The sequence below is a fragment of the Epinephelus lanceolatus genome, chromosome 2, assembly GCF_041903045.1.
Source record: "Epinephelus lanceolatus isolate andai-2023 chromosome 2, ASM4190304v1, whole genome shotgun sequence".
NCBI lineage: Eukaryota > Metazoa > Chordata > Actinopteri > Perciformes > Serranidae > Epinephelus > Epinephelus lanceolatus.
The window spans coordinates 4152542-4170974 of NC_135735.1; the positions used below are offsets into that span (position 1 = coordinate 4152542).

The 18433-nt window shown below is 42.7% G+C and overlaps 1 protein-coding gene across 1 annotated transcript in view; it reads right to left on the reverse strand.

Moving 5' to 3' along the window:
• Window positions 1-18433, reverse strand: part of LOC117252513 (uncharacterized) — a 56088-nt gene that overhangs the window by 1841 nt on the left and 35814 nt on the right. Inside the window, exons 33-51 of the mRNA XM_078173509.1 lie at window positions 13899-17993; window positions 13767-13781; window positions 12995-13313; window positions 12686-12913; window positions 10938-11131; window positions 8326-8497; window positions 7414-7661; window positions 7029-7212; window positions 6021-6240; window positions 5564-5736; window positions 5406-5475; window positions 4961-5076; window positions 4826-4857; window positions 4570-4738; window positions 3264-3362; window positions 2738-2778; window positions 2055-2114; window positions 867-1100; window positions 373-471 (exon numbers count right to left, since the gene is read on the reverse strand). Coding sequence (XP_078029635.1) covers window positions 373-471; window positions 867-1100; window positions 2055-2114; window positions 2738-2778; window positions 3264-3362; window positions 4570-4738; window positions 4826-4857; window positions 4961-5076; window positions 5406-5475; window positions 5564-5736; window positions 6021-6240; window positions 7029-7212; window positions 7414-7661; window positions 8326-8497; window positions 10938-11131; window positions 12686-12913; window positions 12995-13313; window positions 13767-13781; window positions 13899-17993 — 6768 coding nt within the window. The remainder of the gene's footprint in view (window positions 1-372; window positions 472-866; window positions 1101-2054; window positions 2115-2737; window positions 2779-3263; window positions 3363-4569; window positions 4739-4825; window positions 4858-4960; window positions 5077-5405; window positions 5476-5563; window positions 5737-6020; window positions 6241-7028; window positions 7213-7413; window positions 7662-8325; window positions 8498-10937; window positions 11132-12685; window positions 12914-12994; window positions 13314-13766; window positions 13782-13898; window positions 17994-18433) is intronic.

Sequence of the window (18433 nt, forward strand, 5' to 3'; positions counted from 1 at the left end):
TAGCTGCTAGCTAGGTTAGCATGATGCATTTACAGCAATGGTGAACGGTGAAAATGCTAGTTTTTAGTGGTGAAAACAGGCTTAAAAACATTAAAACAAAATGTACTTACTGAACATTCAGTTCCTCTGAAAACCTTAATTTCAACCAAATGCTGAACAAGACTTTTTAGGTAACCAAACACTTACAATAATACTATTTGAATCTGGGGTTACGCCACTAGTGTTGTCAAAAATATCAATTTGTCAAAACATATCAATTCTGAATATTTGAAACAGTTAAAAGAAACTCCTCCGGCCACTGCTAGCATCCCTTTTCTCATATTCTTGTCTTTTAGAAACGTGAGGAAACACTCACACAGCTGCAGTACTGACCTCAATGACTTTCGTTGTGTTGTCAGGTGTGGTGAAAATACAGCTCTTCTGAACACACTTTCCGCAGCACTTTTTGGGATCAGCCTCGTATTCGTAACCCTGGAGACGAGAATGAAAGACAGTGAGAAAAAAAAAAACTTGTGCACTTGAGTGTTCTCAGTTTGAACCCTTTATACTGACATGATCATGAAGTACCAATTTTAAAGAGAAAGGCAATCCTGGCTGCCTACAGATAGGGCACGGTGGTTGCTATGCCGTGTACTAGCTTGTTTTTTTTAATTGCCCAGTGGTCCTTAGGTCCCAGGCAAATGCACAGTGATGCTGAATTGTGCAAAGGAAGTGTGCTAAGTCATCACGGTTATTTTACTGTCATATTATCACAGCAAACATGCATCAGCTGGTACAGTTGCACCAAAAAAGTTACCCTTGAGTGCAAATGTATCCCTGCGGTGAATGTGTGTGTGCTTGTTGGCATGTCCTGTGAATGAACTTACATCAGCGCAATTTTTATCGCAGACAATAGGTGTGCAGGTAATGATGTTGAGTTTGGTGACAGGATCCATTTTGGGGCCACAGTAACACTTCTGGCAGGGTCCAGGTTTGAAAGGTGCTCTTGTTGTTCCTGATGGAGTTCTTGTTGTTCCTGAGGGTCCCTGTGTTCCTGATGGACCTTGTGTTCCTGATGGTCCTTGTGTTCCTGATGGTGCTCTTGTTGTTCCGGATGGTCCCTGTGTTCCCAATGGTCCTTGTGTTCCTGATGGCCCCTGTGTTCCTGATGGTCCTTGTGTTCCTGATGGTGCTCTTGTTGTTCCGGATGGTCCCTGTGTTCCTGATGGACCTTGTGTTCCTGATGGTGCTCTTGTTGTTCCGGATGGTCCCTGTGTTCCTGATGGTCCTTGTGTTCCTGATGGTGCTCTTGTTGTTCCGGATGGTCCTTGTGTTCCTGATGGACCTTGTGTTCCTGATGGTCCTTGTGTTCCTGATGGTCCTTCTGTTCCTGATGGTCCTTGTGTTCCTGATGGTGCTCTTGTTGTTCCGGATGGTCCTTGTGTTCCTGATGGACCTTCTGTTCCTGATGGTCCTTGTGTTCCTGATGGTGCTCTTGTTGTTCCGGATGGTCCTTGTGTTCCTGATGGACCTTGTGTTCCTGATGGTCCTTGTGTTCCTGATGGTGCTCTTGTTGTTCCGGATGGACCTTGTGTTCCTGATGGTCCTTGCGTTCCTGATGGTCCTTGCGTCCCTGATGGTTCTTGTGTTCCAGATGGACCTTGTGTTCCTGACGGACCTTCAGTTCCTGATGGACCTTGTGTTCCTGATGGACCTTGTGTCCCTGATGGACCCTGTGTTCCTGATGGTCCTTGCGTTCCTGATGGTCCTTGTGTCCCTGATGGTTCTTGTGTTCCAGATGGACCTTGTGTTCCTGACGGACCTTCAGTTCCTGATGGTCCTTGTGTTCCTGATGGTCCTTGTGTTCCTGATGGTCCTTGCGTTCCTGATGGACCCTGTGTTCCTGATGGTGCTCTTGTTGTTCCTGATGGTCCTTGCGTTCCTGATGGACCCTGTGTTCCTGATGGACCCTGTGTTCCTGATGGTGCTCTTGTTGTTCCTGATGGTCCCTGTGTTCCTGATGGCGCTCTTGTTGTTCCTGATGGCCCTGCTGTTGTTCCTGGTTGTTCTGTTACGACTGGTTCTTCCAGTGGTGGTTCTGTTGGCTCTTCATCAGTGGGTATCTTCTTACCAGGCTATAGAACACAAAGTGATAAATGCTTTGTTAACAAACACTGGTTCAGTATTTTAAGGAAGCTTTTACATCTATTAGTTAAGTTAATTTGTTCTGGACCAAGGAAAACAAAATCCATTATTGCCTTTTAGTTCTGGTCTGGTCTGTTCACATTGGCTTCTTACAAACACAGCAAAAAGAGTAACAGGTAACTAATTCCATGGAAGGTTTTTGTGGCTGTAATAAAACTGTAAGAAAGGGAACTACTTTAAATACTTCCCCAGTACTTTTCAGACCATGTTAGGGCCTTGACACACCAAGCCCATTATCAGGTGTCAGTCAATGTTGGGCCATTAGTGAGTATCTGTCACCCTAAATTTTCCAGTGTGTCCTGCTGGCACTAATGTAAATTCCAGCTATTCCTGTCTTTCTCCCCGTCCTGTAAACCAGCCTGCTGCCTCTGCCCTGTTGGATTTGTTAGCCTGTTTGAAGAGCTGAATTGTAAGCCAGCAGAAAAAAAAATCAAGCTTTTGTTTCAGTAAAAAAAAAGTACTGTACTTTAACCTGCTCTGCCTGTGTCTGTATTTGAATCATCCTTCCTGTTGTACCTGAATTTTGATATTGATATCTGGACTGTGTCCTTACCTCGTACTCAGTCATGTCGTAGACACATACACCTTTAGGAACTGTAAAAACAAACAAAGAGATATAAGTTAGTTAGGCAGAAAGTTGGGGCGGGGCTTATGCAAAGGGTCAATTAGATCATATTTTACAAAGTAGTTTGAACTATTTCTAAGTGGCTTTAGCTAACCATAGTAGTTTAACTTCTTCCAGTGTGATGTAATTAATGGCTTGTAAAACTATTCTTTCAAAGTAGCTTCCCCAACACAGCACATATTACATATATACATGAATATATTTTATATTGAGAAACTTAGGAATCCACCCAAACTTTTTCCTTTTGCTGCCTGCCGCTATATTTTACATTTTGACATTTGCGACAACACTAAAGCCTGATGTTAATTTCTGTTTCTCTGTCTGATATTTTTCAGTTGTTGTGGACTTCTTTAACAACAAACCTCTTAAAATCTCACTGAGATCAGGACATGCAGTTCTACATTCCATATTGCACACCAGCAGTTTATGCTGTTGATAGATGAGAGTCACATACCGCACTCGAAGGATTGGCAACAGACGCCGTCATTGGTGGTGTTGAGTTCGAAGCCCAAGTTGCAAGTGGGAGCTTTGGGACACAGGTTGACGTTGCATTCTGTTGGAGAAAAAAGATGATTATATTACGTGAATGTGGAGATTTGTCAATAACTTCAGGAACTATAAGAGCACTTCTGCATGTTTGAGTGATTGACTACAAGTTAACGGGAGACTCTGGTGAGACGGAGGCTGTCTAATAATTTTGAGCAAATTGCAGAGGATGTTCAGTGTGATGGATGACATATCCAAAGCTTATTTGACCGCACAGAAAATAGCCATTGCAGTGGCAATCTGGTATTAATAAGAGTCTCATTATCTCTGTTCTGCTCACACTGTGGTTTGATTTTTAATATGTAAATGAGGAAGGTGGGGCTTACAACTTGTCAACAAACAAGGTGGGTTTCAGGTGAAGGAAAGCGATGCAGCTGCAGAAGGCAAGTTACGTTAACTTTTAATCTGTTGGAGGACTTTTTACTTCAAGAAATAGTGCAGTATTTTGGGTCACGGCAGAGACGGAGCAGCAGAACGTTAGGCACATTGAAAGTGAAACTTAATTGTTCATTCTGATGGGTCTAAAAGTGCATTCACTCACAGCAGCTACTCCTCTCATCCATCGATCTGATCAGATCAGCTCTGAACAGATCGACAGATCAATTATCCACCCTGCGAGTCACAAACTGCTGCTGAGCAAAAAACAGAACTCATAGAGAGCTCCGCCTATGTCCCACAAAAACCTCTGAATTTAGAGACGAGACACAGAACGATCTTCTTGGATGGGGGAGGACTGAAGCGACAATATGGTGATCAACCTTCACCTCAGTTTCAGGCAACGTCACAAAACAATTTTTAGACATGTCCATATAACAAATATTTGTTGACATTTTGCACAGTACCCGTATGTGCCTTCTGGTCTGTTGGCACATGCAACTAGCAGGTGGCGAGAATGTCTAACAAGCGAGTAGAGTTAGCAAGTGCGAGCACTTTACTTATCCACAAATGCCTGGGAAATGCATGTTTAATGATGTATGGCTCTTTCACTATATTGGTTTTACGTATTTTATACTACTTAGATAAAGTCATGGAAATTGGGTAAAATATTACGGAAAAGTTACGGGAACGTTTTTACAATTCACTGGTACAAATGCAGCGGAACCCTGACTGTGGGTTAATCTTTGGCAGAGGCAGATTTTATTGCCATCAACTGACACTTTGTGACATCACCAAAGTGACAGAATTGAATCTAGTTGTGTGACACTACAACTTACCACATCTATGTTTTGTGCAGCATTTCTCCGTCACGTTGACCATCTCCTGACCAGGTTCGTTGCAGTCGGGGGTCTCTTCTTCTGTGCACTCAATAGGCTCGCACTGGATGCTCATTGAATCGTTGTCACACACACAGTTGTGGCAGTCAATTACCCATGTTTCACCAGGCTGTTTAAGAGACAGGAACCAGTTCAGAAAAATGCAGCTCATGCTTTGCTAGTGTTCATGAATATATGTGACGGGCAGAGTTCTCACCAGTTTGGGTTTTCCATTAGGTCCAACACAATCTGAAATTAAAACAGAGACAAGTGTTTATAGATTTGAAGGTGTACAGCTTTTGGAGAAAAATCTATGACCCAGTCAAACCAAGTTTTCTATAGGATCTCTTACTGCAGGAGGTAACACATGTGTCATAGACTGTGTTGAACTTTGTGGTGCCATGAGGACAGAAGCAACCCTCCTTATTGTAGTTAGTGTCGTCATTTGCCTGGAACCTTTGGTTATATCTGATGATGGAAATGTATTTACTAGTTATTACAGTGTTTTGAAGACTTTGACAGACTGTCATACAACAGGGCTATCCTTACAACCTCCACCAGTGACAGTAAAGGGGGCGTGCCGACTGACATCTACTATTTGTAAAACAATGACTATGGCTAAGTACCTCTACAACCCCACTTCAAAAGATCCGAACTATCCCCTTACACATCATTTAAGTCATGACAGCTGAATTCAGTGATGGAAATGTGATCATGTGAATCAGGGAAGTGCAGTGCCAGTGTTAAGATATCTAAACAAAAACCCAAAGAACATCATATTGTTGACATATTCTTACTTGTCATTGCAAGTAGGCTCTACATCAGGTCCACAGGCCCTGTACACTTTGTTATCTGGACACTTGTGCTCTGTAAGAAGGAGACATGTTGATATGCACATTTTTCAAAACTCCACACAACAACTTTAGTATTATACACTACAAACTATATATCTTACCACACTGCCCGTTAGTAGCATTCCTCCAGTCGATACAGACTCCTGCATTAGAACACTCAGCAGCATAGGCCTCCAGGCTGGTGCAGGTTTTGTTTTCATAGTTGCAATTGTCAGACACACAGGATTTCACAAAATCTCCTGGGGATATAACTGAGTGGCACTTCTCAAAAACACTAGAGGGAACATACAAGAACGGACAATATATCAGGGAAAGTTATCAGAAGACTGAATACACCAAGTGACCAGAAAAAGATTAGCATCATCAAAATGAAAAGCAACAAAATAGTCCTGTAACAAATATCAGCTTTTATAAAGGTTTACGTTAACCAGACCCAGGGTCTAGATACCATGTCTGAAGGTTTACTTTTGGTTCCAAAGGCACTATACTGAAAGTGTTTGGTGGAAATGGGGCTCAGGAGAATAATGAGGTTTGTGAATTTTTTGTGGTTCCCCTCACCTGCCAGTTAGGATATCACAAATGGCAGGTCTGCAAGGGGACGGTGTTGTCGTTTGTGGACGTTTTGGGGTGGTCCCGGGTGCTGACGTGGTCGTTGGTGGGGTTGTTGGGGCGACACAGGGTGTACCTGGGACATGCCACTGGCCTGCAGAGTCTGAACAGCTTTCCACCTGGCCATTTGGAGAACGACAGTCGTTTGTCTGGGAGTTGTCACAGGTTCCTGGAACACAAGAGGCGAGAGGGTGAAGCCAAGAAACTTTGGATTCATACAAGAGTTGTTCTAAAACAGCACTAATGAGAAACCTAAGAGAATTGGTGGCATGTAACAACTTTCTCTCAGGAGCAAAAAAAATTCACACATGGTCCCGACCTGTCGTACATGTACAAATAGTCTGCCTGTCTTCACAAAGGAGGAAAACTCTTTTGACTTAAGAAGTATAGTAGCTTCATTTGAATGAATCTGTAGTTTAAATATAAAACCGAAATTAAATACAAACATATTACACAATCCAACCATCCATTATCTGTAACTAGGGTTGGGTACCGTACTCTGTACTTTTGAGGGTACCAATCGAATTATGTCGGTACTACTGACTATCGATTCACCTTGAATTCATCAATGCCAACATTACATTTTTTTAATAATGGCCTAGTATCCCTGCTGGATGACCCACGTACAAAAATGTGAGCAGACAGACAGACAGAGACAGAAGATTAGCTCTATGTGTGATTAGAGAAGAGCAGAGGAGCAAAATTTCATTTCAGAACCCATGTATGGTGAACATTAAATACAGAGATGGAAACATGGTTGGTGTAAAACATTTGATTCTGCCCTCAAGTGCCATCTATTGGTTGTATCTGTACCAGCATAAAAGACGCCTTTAAGTATGAGAGCGGGAACATTTACAGAAACAGACGCAACTATTTTTGTACGTAAAGGGATTATAAATGAGCTTTAAGTATCACTGAATAGGCTTAGGTTAAGGACCAAGTGTTCTGACAACTCACCACACTGTCCCTCAGTTTTGCCGCCAAAGAGGGAATTAGGAATCTCAATGCTGAATGAGGATTCCCTATAGATCACTTCTGTGTCGATTTCCAGTATATTCAATGTGACCGCCATATCTGTGCCGGTGATGCGTAGGGCAGAATTGCTGTAGGCAGGATAGACACGTTTCTGATTCACATACACCTGTAGGACAAAGAGACAAAACACGTTATAGAAGACAGTGAGCTGAGCACAGCAGCATTTCTAACTGTACCATACACCACACCACTTTGATGACATGTTTGATTTGATTGACAGATTAACCATTAAGTTTTTGAAATATGAAGTGAAGAGAGATGCTATGACTAAAACATCACGTCTTTAACAATTTGACTGATGGCTTACCGCAAAAGTTACTGTTTCTCCAATCTTCATCTGAGTCAACACCACCGTGTAGGATTCGTATGTAATAGTGAGAGACTTGGGACAGAAAGAGCTGTCTGAGAGACTACACTCACGGTTATTTAATATAATAGTCAGGTTATATTTGGGTATAATCTCTTTGACCAGGTAGTAGGAGCAGTTCTTGTAGAAATCGTATGATTTTCCGTCAAATGTCTTGTAGTGGTTTTCAGACCAGACACTGCACACACCTGCAGGATGAGAAGAAGCATGGGTGGAAATAATAAGTGCACAGGTGCTCAGAAACATTACCATCAGTCTTAGAGACTTGAAGGTTTAACGCCACCCCAGAGGAGGACAGAATTTGTTTGTTGTGTAATTTCGGTGAAGCTGAGAATAAGGTTTATTTCTTGTTTAACTGTCCTGTATGAAGACTTAAGGAATGTACTTTACAGTAAAATGAAATTTATCTATGTTGATTTCTTTTGGTTGGATGATCATAAAAGAATTGGAATTTTGTTTCAAAGAGGGAACCTTTTTTGTGGCTGGTTTAGGCAGAGTTTGTTTGTGGACTGAGCAGTAAAAAAACACTGCAAAAATTAAGATCAATCACTCAATCATATTTTTTGTTTTGTGATATGCCATATAATTTTCTGTAATTGGGAGATGCATAGCCTATTACATCATGAAGAAATTGTAGAGTGGCATTTCACATATCACTATGTGGATTTAGTAGTAATGCATTCACTTGAGAACAAAAAAAAAAAATCCTGTCCTGTTTCTCTGAATTAACAAGATTATAATATCAGAAGTTTCATGGACAAAATCTGCTCCTATTTGTCTGAAGTAACGACATGATCTCAGAATTATGAGAAACTGTTTTAAACTGTACTGAAAGGTTACATTTTCACTTACATTCACATTCATCGTGGGAACAGCATCCGTCATCATCATAGACTTTGACAGGTGTGCGTCCATTGGCACAGATGACTGGTTTTTCTGTGGCACAGACATGAGGTGTCTCCACGACTTTGCCATCGATGCAGGTAGCTGTGGTGCAGTTGTCGATCTGCCAGGTGTCTCCATTCTGGATGGATATTGAGATGTAGTAAGTCACACAGGAAACCACAATAGTGTAATTTAAATGATGTTTTTGCAACGCAGGGCTCTATTTTCTGCACCACTCCCAGTACGTCAGGGTGTCTGTGTGCCAAATGCACTTTTGGCCTGCACATGCAGGGCACACTTGGATACGGAATACATTATCATACATTGTAGGTAGGCATGTTAGAGGTTGTGACAACCGTGGCCAAATGCATTCACTACTTTCACTTGACAGTTCGGGAATCCCCGGGTTCTGCCCTGGGGCAGACCCAGAACACGCTGGAGGGATTACATATCTCATCTGGCCTGGGAACACCTTGGGGTCCCCCAGGAGGAGCTGGAAAACCTTGCTGGGGAGAGGGATGTCTGGGGTGCTTTGCTTGGCCTGCTGCCCCCGCGACCCGGATAAGCGGATGAAAATTAATGGATGGTTTGATTATCATATTGAATGTGAAATCTTTGGTTAATGAAATTTGAATAATAAATAAAGATAAAAAATTAAAAACAAAACCCCACACATTTGTTGGTGATATTTGCGTCACAACTGGGGACGTATGCCCATTGATCCGGTGTTTGACCTGTGACCTGCTGGTTTGATTTGTTGTCATTACGTCAGGACAAAGCGCGGTCAGCGTTTTTCACAGTGAGAGCGAGCTGTCATCGGACTGAAATAACACCTCGGATATAAGAAAGTGGGAACCACAGGATACACGGATGAGGATGACGAAACAGAAATGGGCCACAGATTTATCACGCAGCTGGGAGTTGGTCCGTGCGCTTGGTGCACTGAACCCAGAAGGTGACACATTTCTGGATGTGAGACGCATTGTGGACTATCGCAGTGCCGGACGCATGTCACCGCGATGCTCAGCTTTAACATTTGGAGCCTCCGCCGCCATGTGTGCCAACCCAGTCTCCACCCTGTATTTTCGCAACACAGACGCGTAATGCTCCACTCAAGAAAGGCCCAGTTGGTTCAGCTGCCGTTTGACAGGGACTTAACCAGAAAGTGACCAGCTGAGTGGAAGGATACTTGCAACTCCTCTGAAGGTAATACATGCATTTAATTCTCTCTATGGCGCCAGCCTTGGCTTCATTATTGCGCAAGATGTGAAATGTTGGGGTTTGGGTCTGTCTAAATCAGGGGTGTCAAACATCTGGCCCGAGGACCAGAGCCGGCCCTCCAAAGGGTCCAATCCGGCCCACTGGATGACTTAGCACATGTAATATTGAAGCTGATCACACAGAAAGAGTTTCAGCAGCCAGAGGCGGCCTTTTGTAATTGTTTTTAATGAGAGTGAAGCTTTTTGCTTGAGGTTTTTGCATCACTGCAAAATTTGTGCCGAGGTGAGGAGGAATTGAAAACGTGGATTTAACGAAATAGAGGGGAAAATGAGTGGACGTGTGGAGCAAAACAGCTGTGAAGCTGAAGAAGAGCTTGCTTTATCCTCAAAAGTGGACAAAATTGTGGATTCATTTAATTTGGAAGTGGATTGGCTACTTGAAAGGTGACGGCACATGAACAAAGAAACACAACAAACCTTTTCTTTATCATCATTTGAAAAGGTGGCATCTCAGCGACTACACTGAGCATGAAACTAAGTCCACCTCAAATTTGTGCTAAATGTATGCTCTTAAGTTTGTTTTGCAAGTCTTGGTGGTGTTTTTTGTGGTTGGCTTTGGAGGGCGGTGGTGTGTGGTGAGAAAATCAACTCACCAGTCCATAAACTCTCCTCTCCTGCGACTCTGCTAGCTAGCCAGGTCGAGGTTTTCAAATCTAATCATTAGTAAACAGAGAAGATGGGCACCAGCTGAACTAGCATCCCACTAACCACACTGGTATTGGAAATTAACTTGACCAAAACTTAGCTAAATTCTGGACCCATCAACCCGGTGGCTCTTTCTCTATATGCTGATCTGACAGAGCAGAGGACTCTGGCGAGAGAAGGCGAGAAGGTGTGTGTGTTACGGTGAATAAGGACAGGTGTGATGGTGGGAATGTGAGGTGCTGTCCTGTTCCTGCTGTGGATCACTGCTATACACTGTTCAGAGCAAGCTGCCTGTGTCGGGGGGAGCAACTATATGGGATGGGGTTGGGATGTGTGGACAGTTAAATTATTCCACAATCAGAAGCCATGGATTACCAATACCATCTGGACAAATGGACAATTATAAAGCAGTAGCCAACATTGCAAGAAGATGTAAAAAAAGACTAAATTACAGTGCACAAGTTAAAGGAGCTGATGGGATCATTTAGCCGGAGTTGCAACTTGTATAATTTCATGGGGCAAATAAATGATAAATTGATTAAGTGAATAATCCCACAGGTGTGTTCCTAATCACAAAGCAGCCACAAGTGAAATAAGATGTTTTAAAGTATTTTGGAAACACAATAATAAATAAAAACACATTTTATATCACACCTGTCTTGGTGGAACCAAATGACTGCAGTCCACGATAGTTGTAGATGGGGTTGTTGATGGAGTGGTAGGAGAGACAGGAACAGTTGTAGATGGTGTTGCACATGGATTGGTCTTGGTCTCAGTTTGACAACTTGCATTGCAATATGCAGTGTAACACCACCCCAGGCCATCAGTGCGGTTGTATAACATGTCCCCTGTGAAAATTAGAGTCAAGATAAAAGTTTAGTATATCGAATAATTACCAATTCATCAACAAATGTAATTAATAAGACAGAGACAGATAGTGGCTGTTCAAACCGAAAACAAAAAAACAAAACAATCAAACAAAGAAAAAAACAGGCAAGAGGTTCCGTCTCACAAAGGTAGCTCTTACTGTGAAAAGACTGCAATAAATGAGCCTGACAAATCAAACCAGGCTTAATCTATTTTATAAATCCAACTCCAGGCTGTCGTGAGCAAACTAAATCTTGTTTAATTTCACTTCCAGTTTGGGCCAACTGAAATCCCAGAGTGTTGTTCAAAAGCACTTACTGCTGTTCTGATAATGATTTCGAATCATATCCTGGCTGAAACATATCTGGTTGTGTTTAGAAGTGTTTAACTGTTGATTTTTAAAGGTAGAAAGTGTTGCTATAGGCTACACATTCACTCCCTGGCTGCCTGTACACTGCTACATGTAGCCGCATGCTAACATCAGGGAAACATGTCAACTTGTTTGCTGATAGTGTTAATTTCTCCCAGGTTTCAGATCATACATATATGGTGGTGTTTAAAAATTATATTGATGATTTTTCACAGAAGAGAGGCAAGGGACTCGAGAATGTGCATAAACGTTTAATCCTTTGGTATTTACCGCAAAATTCATCCTGAGTCCTTTACATAGTAATCAGTTCAAAGGCTAAGGTTTCAGTTTTTAGTGGTGTTACAATCGGTTTACCTATTTGGAGGAGCTGGGAGTCGTAATCCTGTACACACCATGCGCTAATGTGTTATGTTTATGTAGAGTCAGAAGTTCTAGATTAGCAGAGCCAGTCTATTGTCCCCCATCTCTGCCAGTCATAGGAATGCATGGGACATGCATGGTCAGTGTGTGTGCCAGTGGTTGGTGTAAAGAGGGAAGGGGGCAGGTCTGACATTGTTTCTGCTGTTGTGACCAGGGCTGTTGAATGAGAGCGCTGCTTTCTGTGAGACATTGCAACACATCTGTAATTTTCTTAACTTTGCTTTAAATGGTTTAATAAACTGGTTAATGCAAGAACTTTAATTTTGTCGCCAACTGGTATTGGAACATTACAGTGAGCATGTGTATTTAGAACAAATGGATAGCTGAATCCAAAGTTATAAAGCCCACTACACATTGATTTATTTTTAGCACAGGTAACATGTCTGACACAAGCTCACCTGTTCACCTTTCAGTGGCTTATTTAGGCTCAATATATTTGTATTGTTGAAAGTAATTAAAGATATGACTCGGGGGAGATGTCAAAAATGTGTCTTGAAAAAAGATCAAAACAAAAGAAAAACTAATCACACAGACTTTATCAGTTATTGAGGTATTTTGGAGGGTACATTCAGTCGGACCTGTGTGTTCAATTTCAAGTCAAGCTAATTTTTGGCTTGAACCCCTGATAAAATACGAAGCAATTACAATTCACAACAATTATAACCTTGCTCTTCACCTCCTCTGCAGTGGACCTATTATAGAATAACAAGATGAATGTGAAAATGAAAACTGGGGATAAACCTACCAGGATGATACGTAGTTCCATTATGAATACAGACACATAATGTTGTAGATACAACTGTGGTTCCGGCTGGTAAGGTAGTGACAACATTTGTGGTGCCTGGAAGTGTCTCTGTCAATGGCCCAATGGAAGTTGTACCTGTTGTTGGTGTAGTTTTAGTGAAGATCGTGACAGTTGTGTTCACAACTACAGGTTTTGTAAAAGCAGTTGTAGTAGTAGTTTTTTCCGATTCTGTGATTGCACCTTCTGTTGTAGTGCTTGATGTTGTGGTCGTAGTTTCACCAACAACTGTAGTAGACTTTGTAACTGGACTTGTGGTGGATTTAGGTGGTTGTGTTGTCTCTGTCTTTGCAGTTGTCTTTTCAGATGTGGTTGTCTCAGCACCTTTGGTTGTGCTCTTCGCAGTTGTTTCAGTTATAACTTTAGTGGTTGTGGTGCTAACAGAGGGTTTTGATGTCACGACTGTTGTTTCAGGGCTTGTTGTGACACCTGGTTTTGGTGTTGTAGTTTCAACAACAGCTGTAGTAGACTTTGTAACTGGGCCAGTGGTGCTTTCCGTAGGTGGTTTTGTTGTCTCTGTCTTTGCAGTTGTCTTTTCAGATGTGGTTGTCTCAACACCTTTGGTTGTGCTCTTCGCAGTTGTTTCAGTTATAACTTTAGTGGTTGTGGTGCTAACAGAGGGTTTTGATGTCACGACTGTTGTTTCAGGGCTTGTTGTGACACCTGGTTTTGGTGTTGTAGTTTCAACAACAGCTGTAGTAGACTTTGTAACTGGGCCAGTGGTGCTTTCCGTAGGTGGTTTTGTTGTCTCTGTCTTTGCAGTTGTCTTTTCAGATGTGGTTGTCTCAACACCTTTGGTTGTGCTCTTCACAGTTGTTTCAGTTATAACTTTAGTGGTTGTGGTGCTAACAGAGGGTTTTGATGTCACGACTGTTGTTTCAGGGCTTGTTGTGACACCTGGTTTTGGTGTTGTAGTTTCAACAACAGCTGTAGTAGACTTTGTAACTGGGCCAGTGGTGCTTTCCGTAGGTGGTTTTGTTGTCTCTGTCTTTGCAGTTGTCTTTTCAGATGTGGTTGTCTCAACACCTTTGGTTGTGCTCTTCACAGTTGTTTCAGTTATAACTTTAGTGGTTGTGGTGCTAACAGAGGGTTTTGATGTCACGACTGTTGTTTCAGGGCTTGTTGTGACACCTGGTTTTGGTGTTGTAGTTTCAACAACAGCTGTAGTAGACTTTGTAACTGGGCCAGTGGTGCCTTCTTTAGGTGGTTTTGTTGTCTCTGTCTTTGCAGTTGTCTTTTCAGATGTGGTTGTCTCAACACCTTTGGTTGTGCTCTTCACAGTTGTTTCAGTTATAACTTTAGTGGTTGTGGTGCTAACAGAGGGTTTTGATGTCACGACTGTTGTTTCAGGGCTTGTTGTGACACCTGGTTTTGGTGTTGTAGTTTCAACAACAGCTGTAGTAGACTTTGTAACTGGGCCAGTGGTGCTTTCCGTAGGTGGTTTTGTTGTCTCTGTCTTTGCAGTTGTCTTTTCAGATGTGGTTGTCTCAACACCTTTGGTGGTGCTCTTCACAGTTGTTTCAGTTATAACTTTAGTGGTTGTGGTGCTAACAGAGGGTTTTGATGTCACGACTGTTGTTTCAGGGCTTGTTGTGACACCTGGTTTTGGTGTTGTAGTTTCAACAACAGCTGTAGTAGACTTTGTAACTGGGCCAGTGGTGCTTTCCGTAGGTGGTTTTGTTGTCTCTGTCTTTGCAGTTGTCTTTTCAGATGTGGTTGTCTCAACACCTTTGGTGGTGCTCTTCGCAGTTGTTTCAGTTATAACTTTAGTGGTTGTGGTGCTAACAGAGGGTTTTGATGTCACGACTGTTGTTTCAGGGCTTGTTGTGACACCTGGTTTTGGTGTTGTAGTTTCAACAACAGCTGTAGTAGACTTTGTAACTGGGCCAGTGGTGCCTTCTTTAGGTGGTTTTGTTGTCTCTGTCTTTGCAGTTGTCTTTTCAGATGTGGTTGTCTCAACACCTTTGGTTGTGCTCTTCACAGTTGTTTCAGTTATAACTTTAGTGGTTGTGGTGCTAACAGAGGGTTTTGATGTCACGACTGTTGTTTCAGGGCTTGTTGTGACACCTGGTTTTGGTGTTGTAGTTTCAACAACAGCTGTAGTAGACTTTGTAACTGGGCCAGTGGTGCTTTCCGTAGGTGGTTTTGTTGTCTCTGTCTTTGCAGTTGTCTTTTCAGATGTGGTTGTCTCAACACCTTTGGTGGTGCTCTTCACAGTTGTTTCAGTTATAACTTTAGTGGTTGTGGTGCTAACAGAGGGTTTTGATGTCACGACTGTTGTTTCAGGGCTTGTTGTGACACCTGGTTTTGGTGTTGTAGTTTCAACAACAGCTGTAGTAGACTTTGTAACTGGGCCAGTGGTGCTTTCCGTAGGTGGTTTTGTTGTCTCTGTCTTTGCAGTTGTCTTTTCAGATGTGGTTGTCTCAACACCTTTGGTGGTGCTCTTCGCAGTTGTTTCAGTTATAACTTTAGTGGTTGTGGTGCTAACAGAGGGTTTTGATGTCACGACTGTTGTTTCAGGGCTTGTTGTGACACCTGGTTTTGGTGTTGTAGTTTCAACAACAGCTGTAGTAGACTTTGTAACTGGGCCAGTGGTGCTTTCCGTAGGTGGTTTTGTTGTCTCTGTCTTTGCAGTTGTCTTTTCAGATGTGGTTGTCTCAACACCTTTGGTGGTGCTCTTCACAGTTGTTTCAGTCGTAACTTTAGTGGTTGTGGTGCTAACAGAGGGTTTTGATGTCACGACTGTTGTTTCAGGGCTTGTTGTGACACCTGGTTTTGGTGTTGTAGTTTCAACAACAGCTGTAGTAGACTTTGTAACTGGGCCAGTGGTGCTTTCCGTAGGTGGTTTTGTTGTCTCTGTCTTTGCAGTTGTCTTTTCAGATGTGGTTGTCTCAACACCTTTGGTTGTGCTCTTCGCAGTTGTTTCAGTTATAACTTTAGTGGTTGTGGTGCTAACAGAGGGTTTTGATGTCACGACTGTTGTTTCAGGGCTTGTTGTGACACCTGGTTTTGGTGTTGTAGTTTCAACAACAGCTGTAGTAGATTTTGTAACTGGGCCAGTGGTGCTTTCCGTAGGTGGTTTTGTTGTCTCTGTCTTTGCAGTTGTCTTTTCAGATGTGGTTGTCTCAACACCTTTGGTTGTGCTCTTCACAGTTGTTTCAGTTATAACTTTAGTGGTTGTGGTGCTAACAGAGGGTTTTGATGTCACGACTGTTGTTTCAGGGCTTGTTGTGACACCTGGTTTTGGTGTTGTAGTTTCAACAACAGCTGTAGTAGACTTTGTAACTGGGCCAGTGGTGCCTTCTTTAGGTGGTTTTGTTGTCTCTGTCTTTGCAGTTGTCTTTTCAGATGTGGTTGTCTCAACACCTTTGGTGGTGCTCTTCACAGTTGTTTCAGTCGTAACTTTAGTGGTTGTGGTGCTAACAGAGGGTTTTGATGTCACGACTGTTGTTTCAGGGCTTGTTGTGACACCTGGTTTTGGTGTTGTAGTTTCAACAACAGCTGTAGTAGACTTTGTAACTGGGCCAGTGGTGCTTTCCGTAGGTGGTTTTGTTGTCTCTGTCTTTGCAGTTGTCTTTTCAGATGTGGTTGTCTCAACACCTTTGGTTGTGCTCTTCGCAGTTGTTTCAGTTATAACTTTAGTGGTTGTGGTGCTAACAGAGGGTTTTGATGTCACGACTGTTGTTTCAGGGCTTGTTGTGACACCTGGTTTTGGTGTTGTAGTTTCAACAACAGCTGTAGTAGACTTTGTAACTGGGCCAGTGGTGCCTTCTTTAGGTGGTTTTGTTGTCTCTGTCTTTGCAGTTGTCTTTTCAGATGTGGTTGTCTCAACACCTTTGGTTGTGCTCTTCGCAGTTGTTTCAGTTATAACTTTAGTGGTTGTGGTGCTAACAGAGGGTTTTGATGTCACGACTGTTGTTTCAGGGCTTGTTGTGACACCTGGTTTTGGTGTTGTAGTTTCAACAACAGCTGTAGTAGACTTTGTAACTGGGCCAGTGGTGCTTTCCGTAGGTGGTTTTGTTGTCTCTGTCTTTGCAGTTGTCTTTTCAGATGTGGTTGTCTCAGCACCTTTGGTGGTGCTCTTCGCAGTTGTTTCAGTTATAACTTTAGTGGTTGTGGTGCTAACAGAGGGTTTTGATGTCACGACTGTTGTTTCAGGGCTTGTTGTGACACCTGGTTTTGGTGTTGTAGTTTCAACAACAGCTGTAGTAGACTTTGTAACTGGGCCAGTGGTGCTTTCCGTAGGTGGTTTTGTTGTCTCTGTCTTTGCAGTTGTCTTTTCAGATGTGGTTGTCTCAACACCTTTGGTTGTGCTCTTCGCAGTTGTTTCAGTTATAACTTTAGTGGTTGTGGTGCTAACAGAGGGTTTTGATGTCACGACTGTTGTTTCAGGGCTTGTTGTGACACCTGGTTTTGGTGTTGTAGTTTCAACAACAGCTGTAGTAGACTTTGTAACTGGGCCAGTGGTGCTTTCCGTAGGTGGTTTTGTTGTCTCTGTCTTTGCAGTTGTCTTTTCAGATGTGGTTGTCTCAGCACCTTTGGTGGTGCTCTTCGCAGTTGTTTCAGTTATAACTTTAGTGGTTGTGGTGCTAACAGAGGGTTTTGATGTCACGACTGTTGTTTCAGGGCTTGTTGTGACACCTGGTTTTGGTGTTGTAGTTTCAACAACAGCTGTAGTAGACTTTGTAACTGGGCCAGTGGTGCCTTCTTTAGGTGGTTTTGTTGTCTCTGTTTTTGCAGTTGTCTTTTCAGATGTGGTTGTCTCAGCACCTTTGGTTGTGCTCTTCGCAGTTGTTTCAGTTATAACTTTAGTGGTTGTGGTGCTAACAGAGGGTTTTGATGTCACGACTGTTGTTTCAGGGCTTGTTGTGACACCTGGTTTTGGTGTTGTAGTTTCAACAACAGCTGTAGTAGACTTTGTAACTGGGCCAGTGGTGCTTTCCGTAGGTGGTTTTGTTGTCTCTGTCTTTGCAGTTGTCTTTTCAGATGTGGTTGTCTCAACACCTTTGGTTGTGCTCTTCGCAGTTGTTTCAGTTATAACTTTAGTGGTTGTGGTGCTAACAGAGGGTTTTGATGTCACGACTGTTGTTTCAGGGCTTGTTGTGACACCTGGTTTTGGTGTTGTAGTTTCAACAACAGCTGTAGTAGACTTTGTAACTGGGCCAGTGGTGCTTTCCGTAGGTGGTTTTGTTGTCTCTGTCTTTGCAGTTGTCTTTTCAGATGTGGTTGTCTCAGCACCTTTGGTGGTGCTCTTCGCAGTTGTTTCAGTTATAACTTTAGTGGTTGTGGTGCTAACAGAGGGTTTTGATGTCACGACTGTTGTTTCAGGGCTTGTTGTGACACCTGGTTTTGGTGTTGTAGTTTCAACAACAACTGTAGTAGACTTTGTAACTGGGCCAGTGGTGCTTTCCGTAGGTGGTTTTGTTGTCTCTGTCTTTGCAGTTGTCTTTTCAGATGTGGTTGTCTCAACACCTTTGGTGGTGCTCTTCACAGTTGTTTCAGTTATAACTTTAGTGGTTGTGGTGCTAACAGAGGGTTTTGATGTCACGACTGTTGTTTCAGGGCTCGTTGTGACACCTGGCTTTGGTGTTGTAGTTTCAACAACAGCTGTAGTAGACTTTGTAACTGGGCCAGTGGTGCTTTCCGTAGGTGGTTTTGTTGTCTCTGTCTTTGCAGTTGTCTTTTCAGATG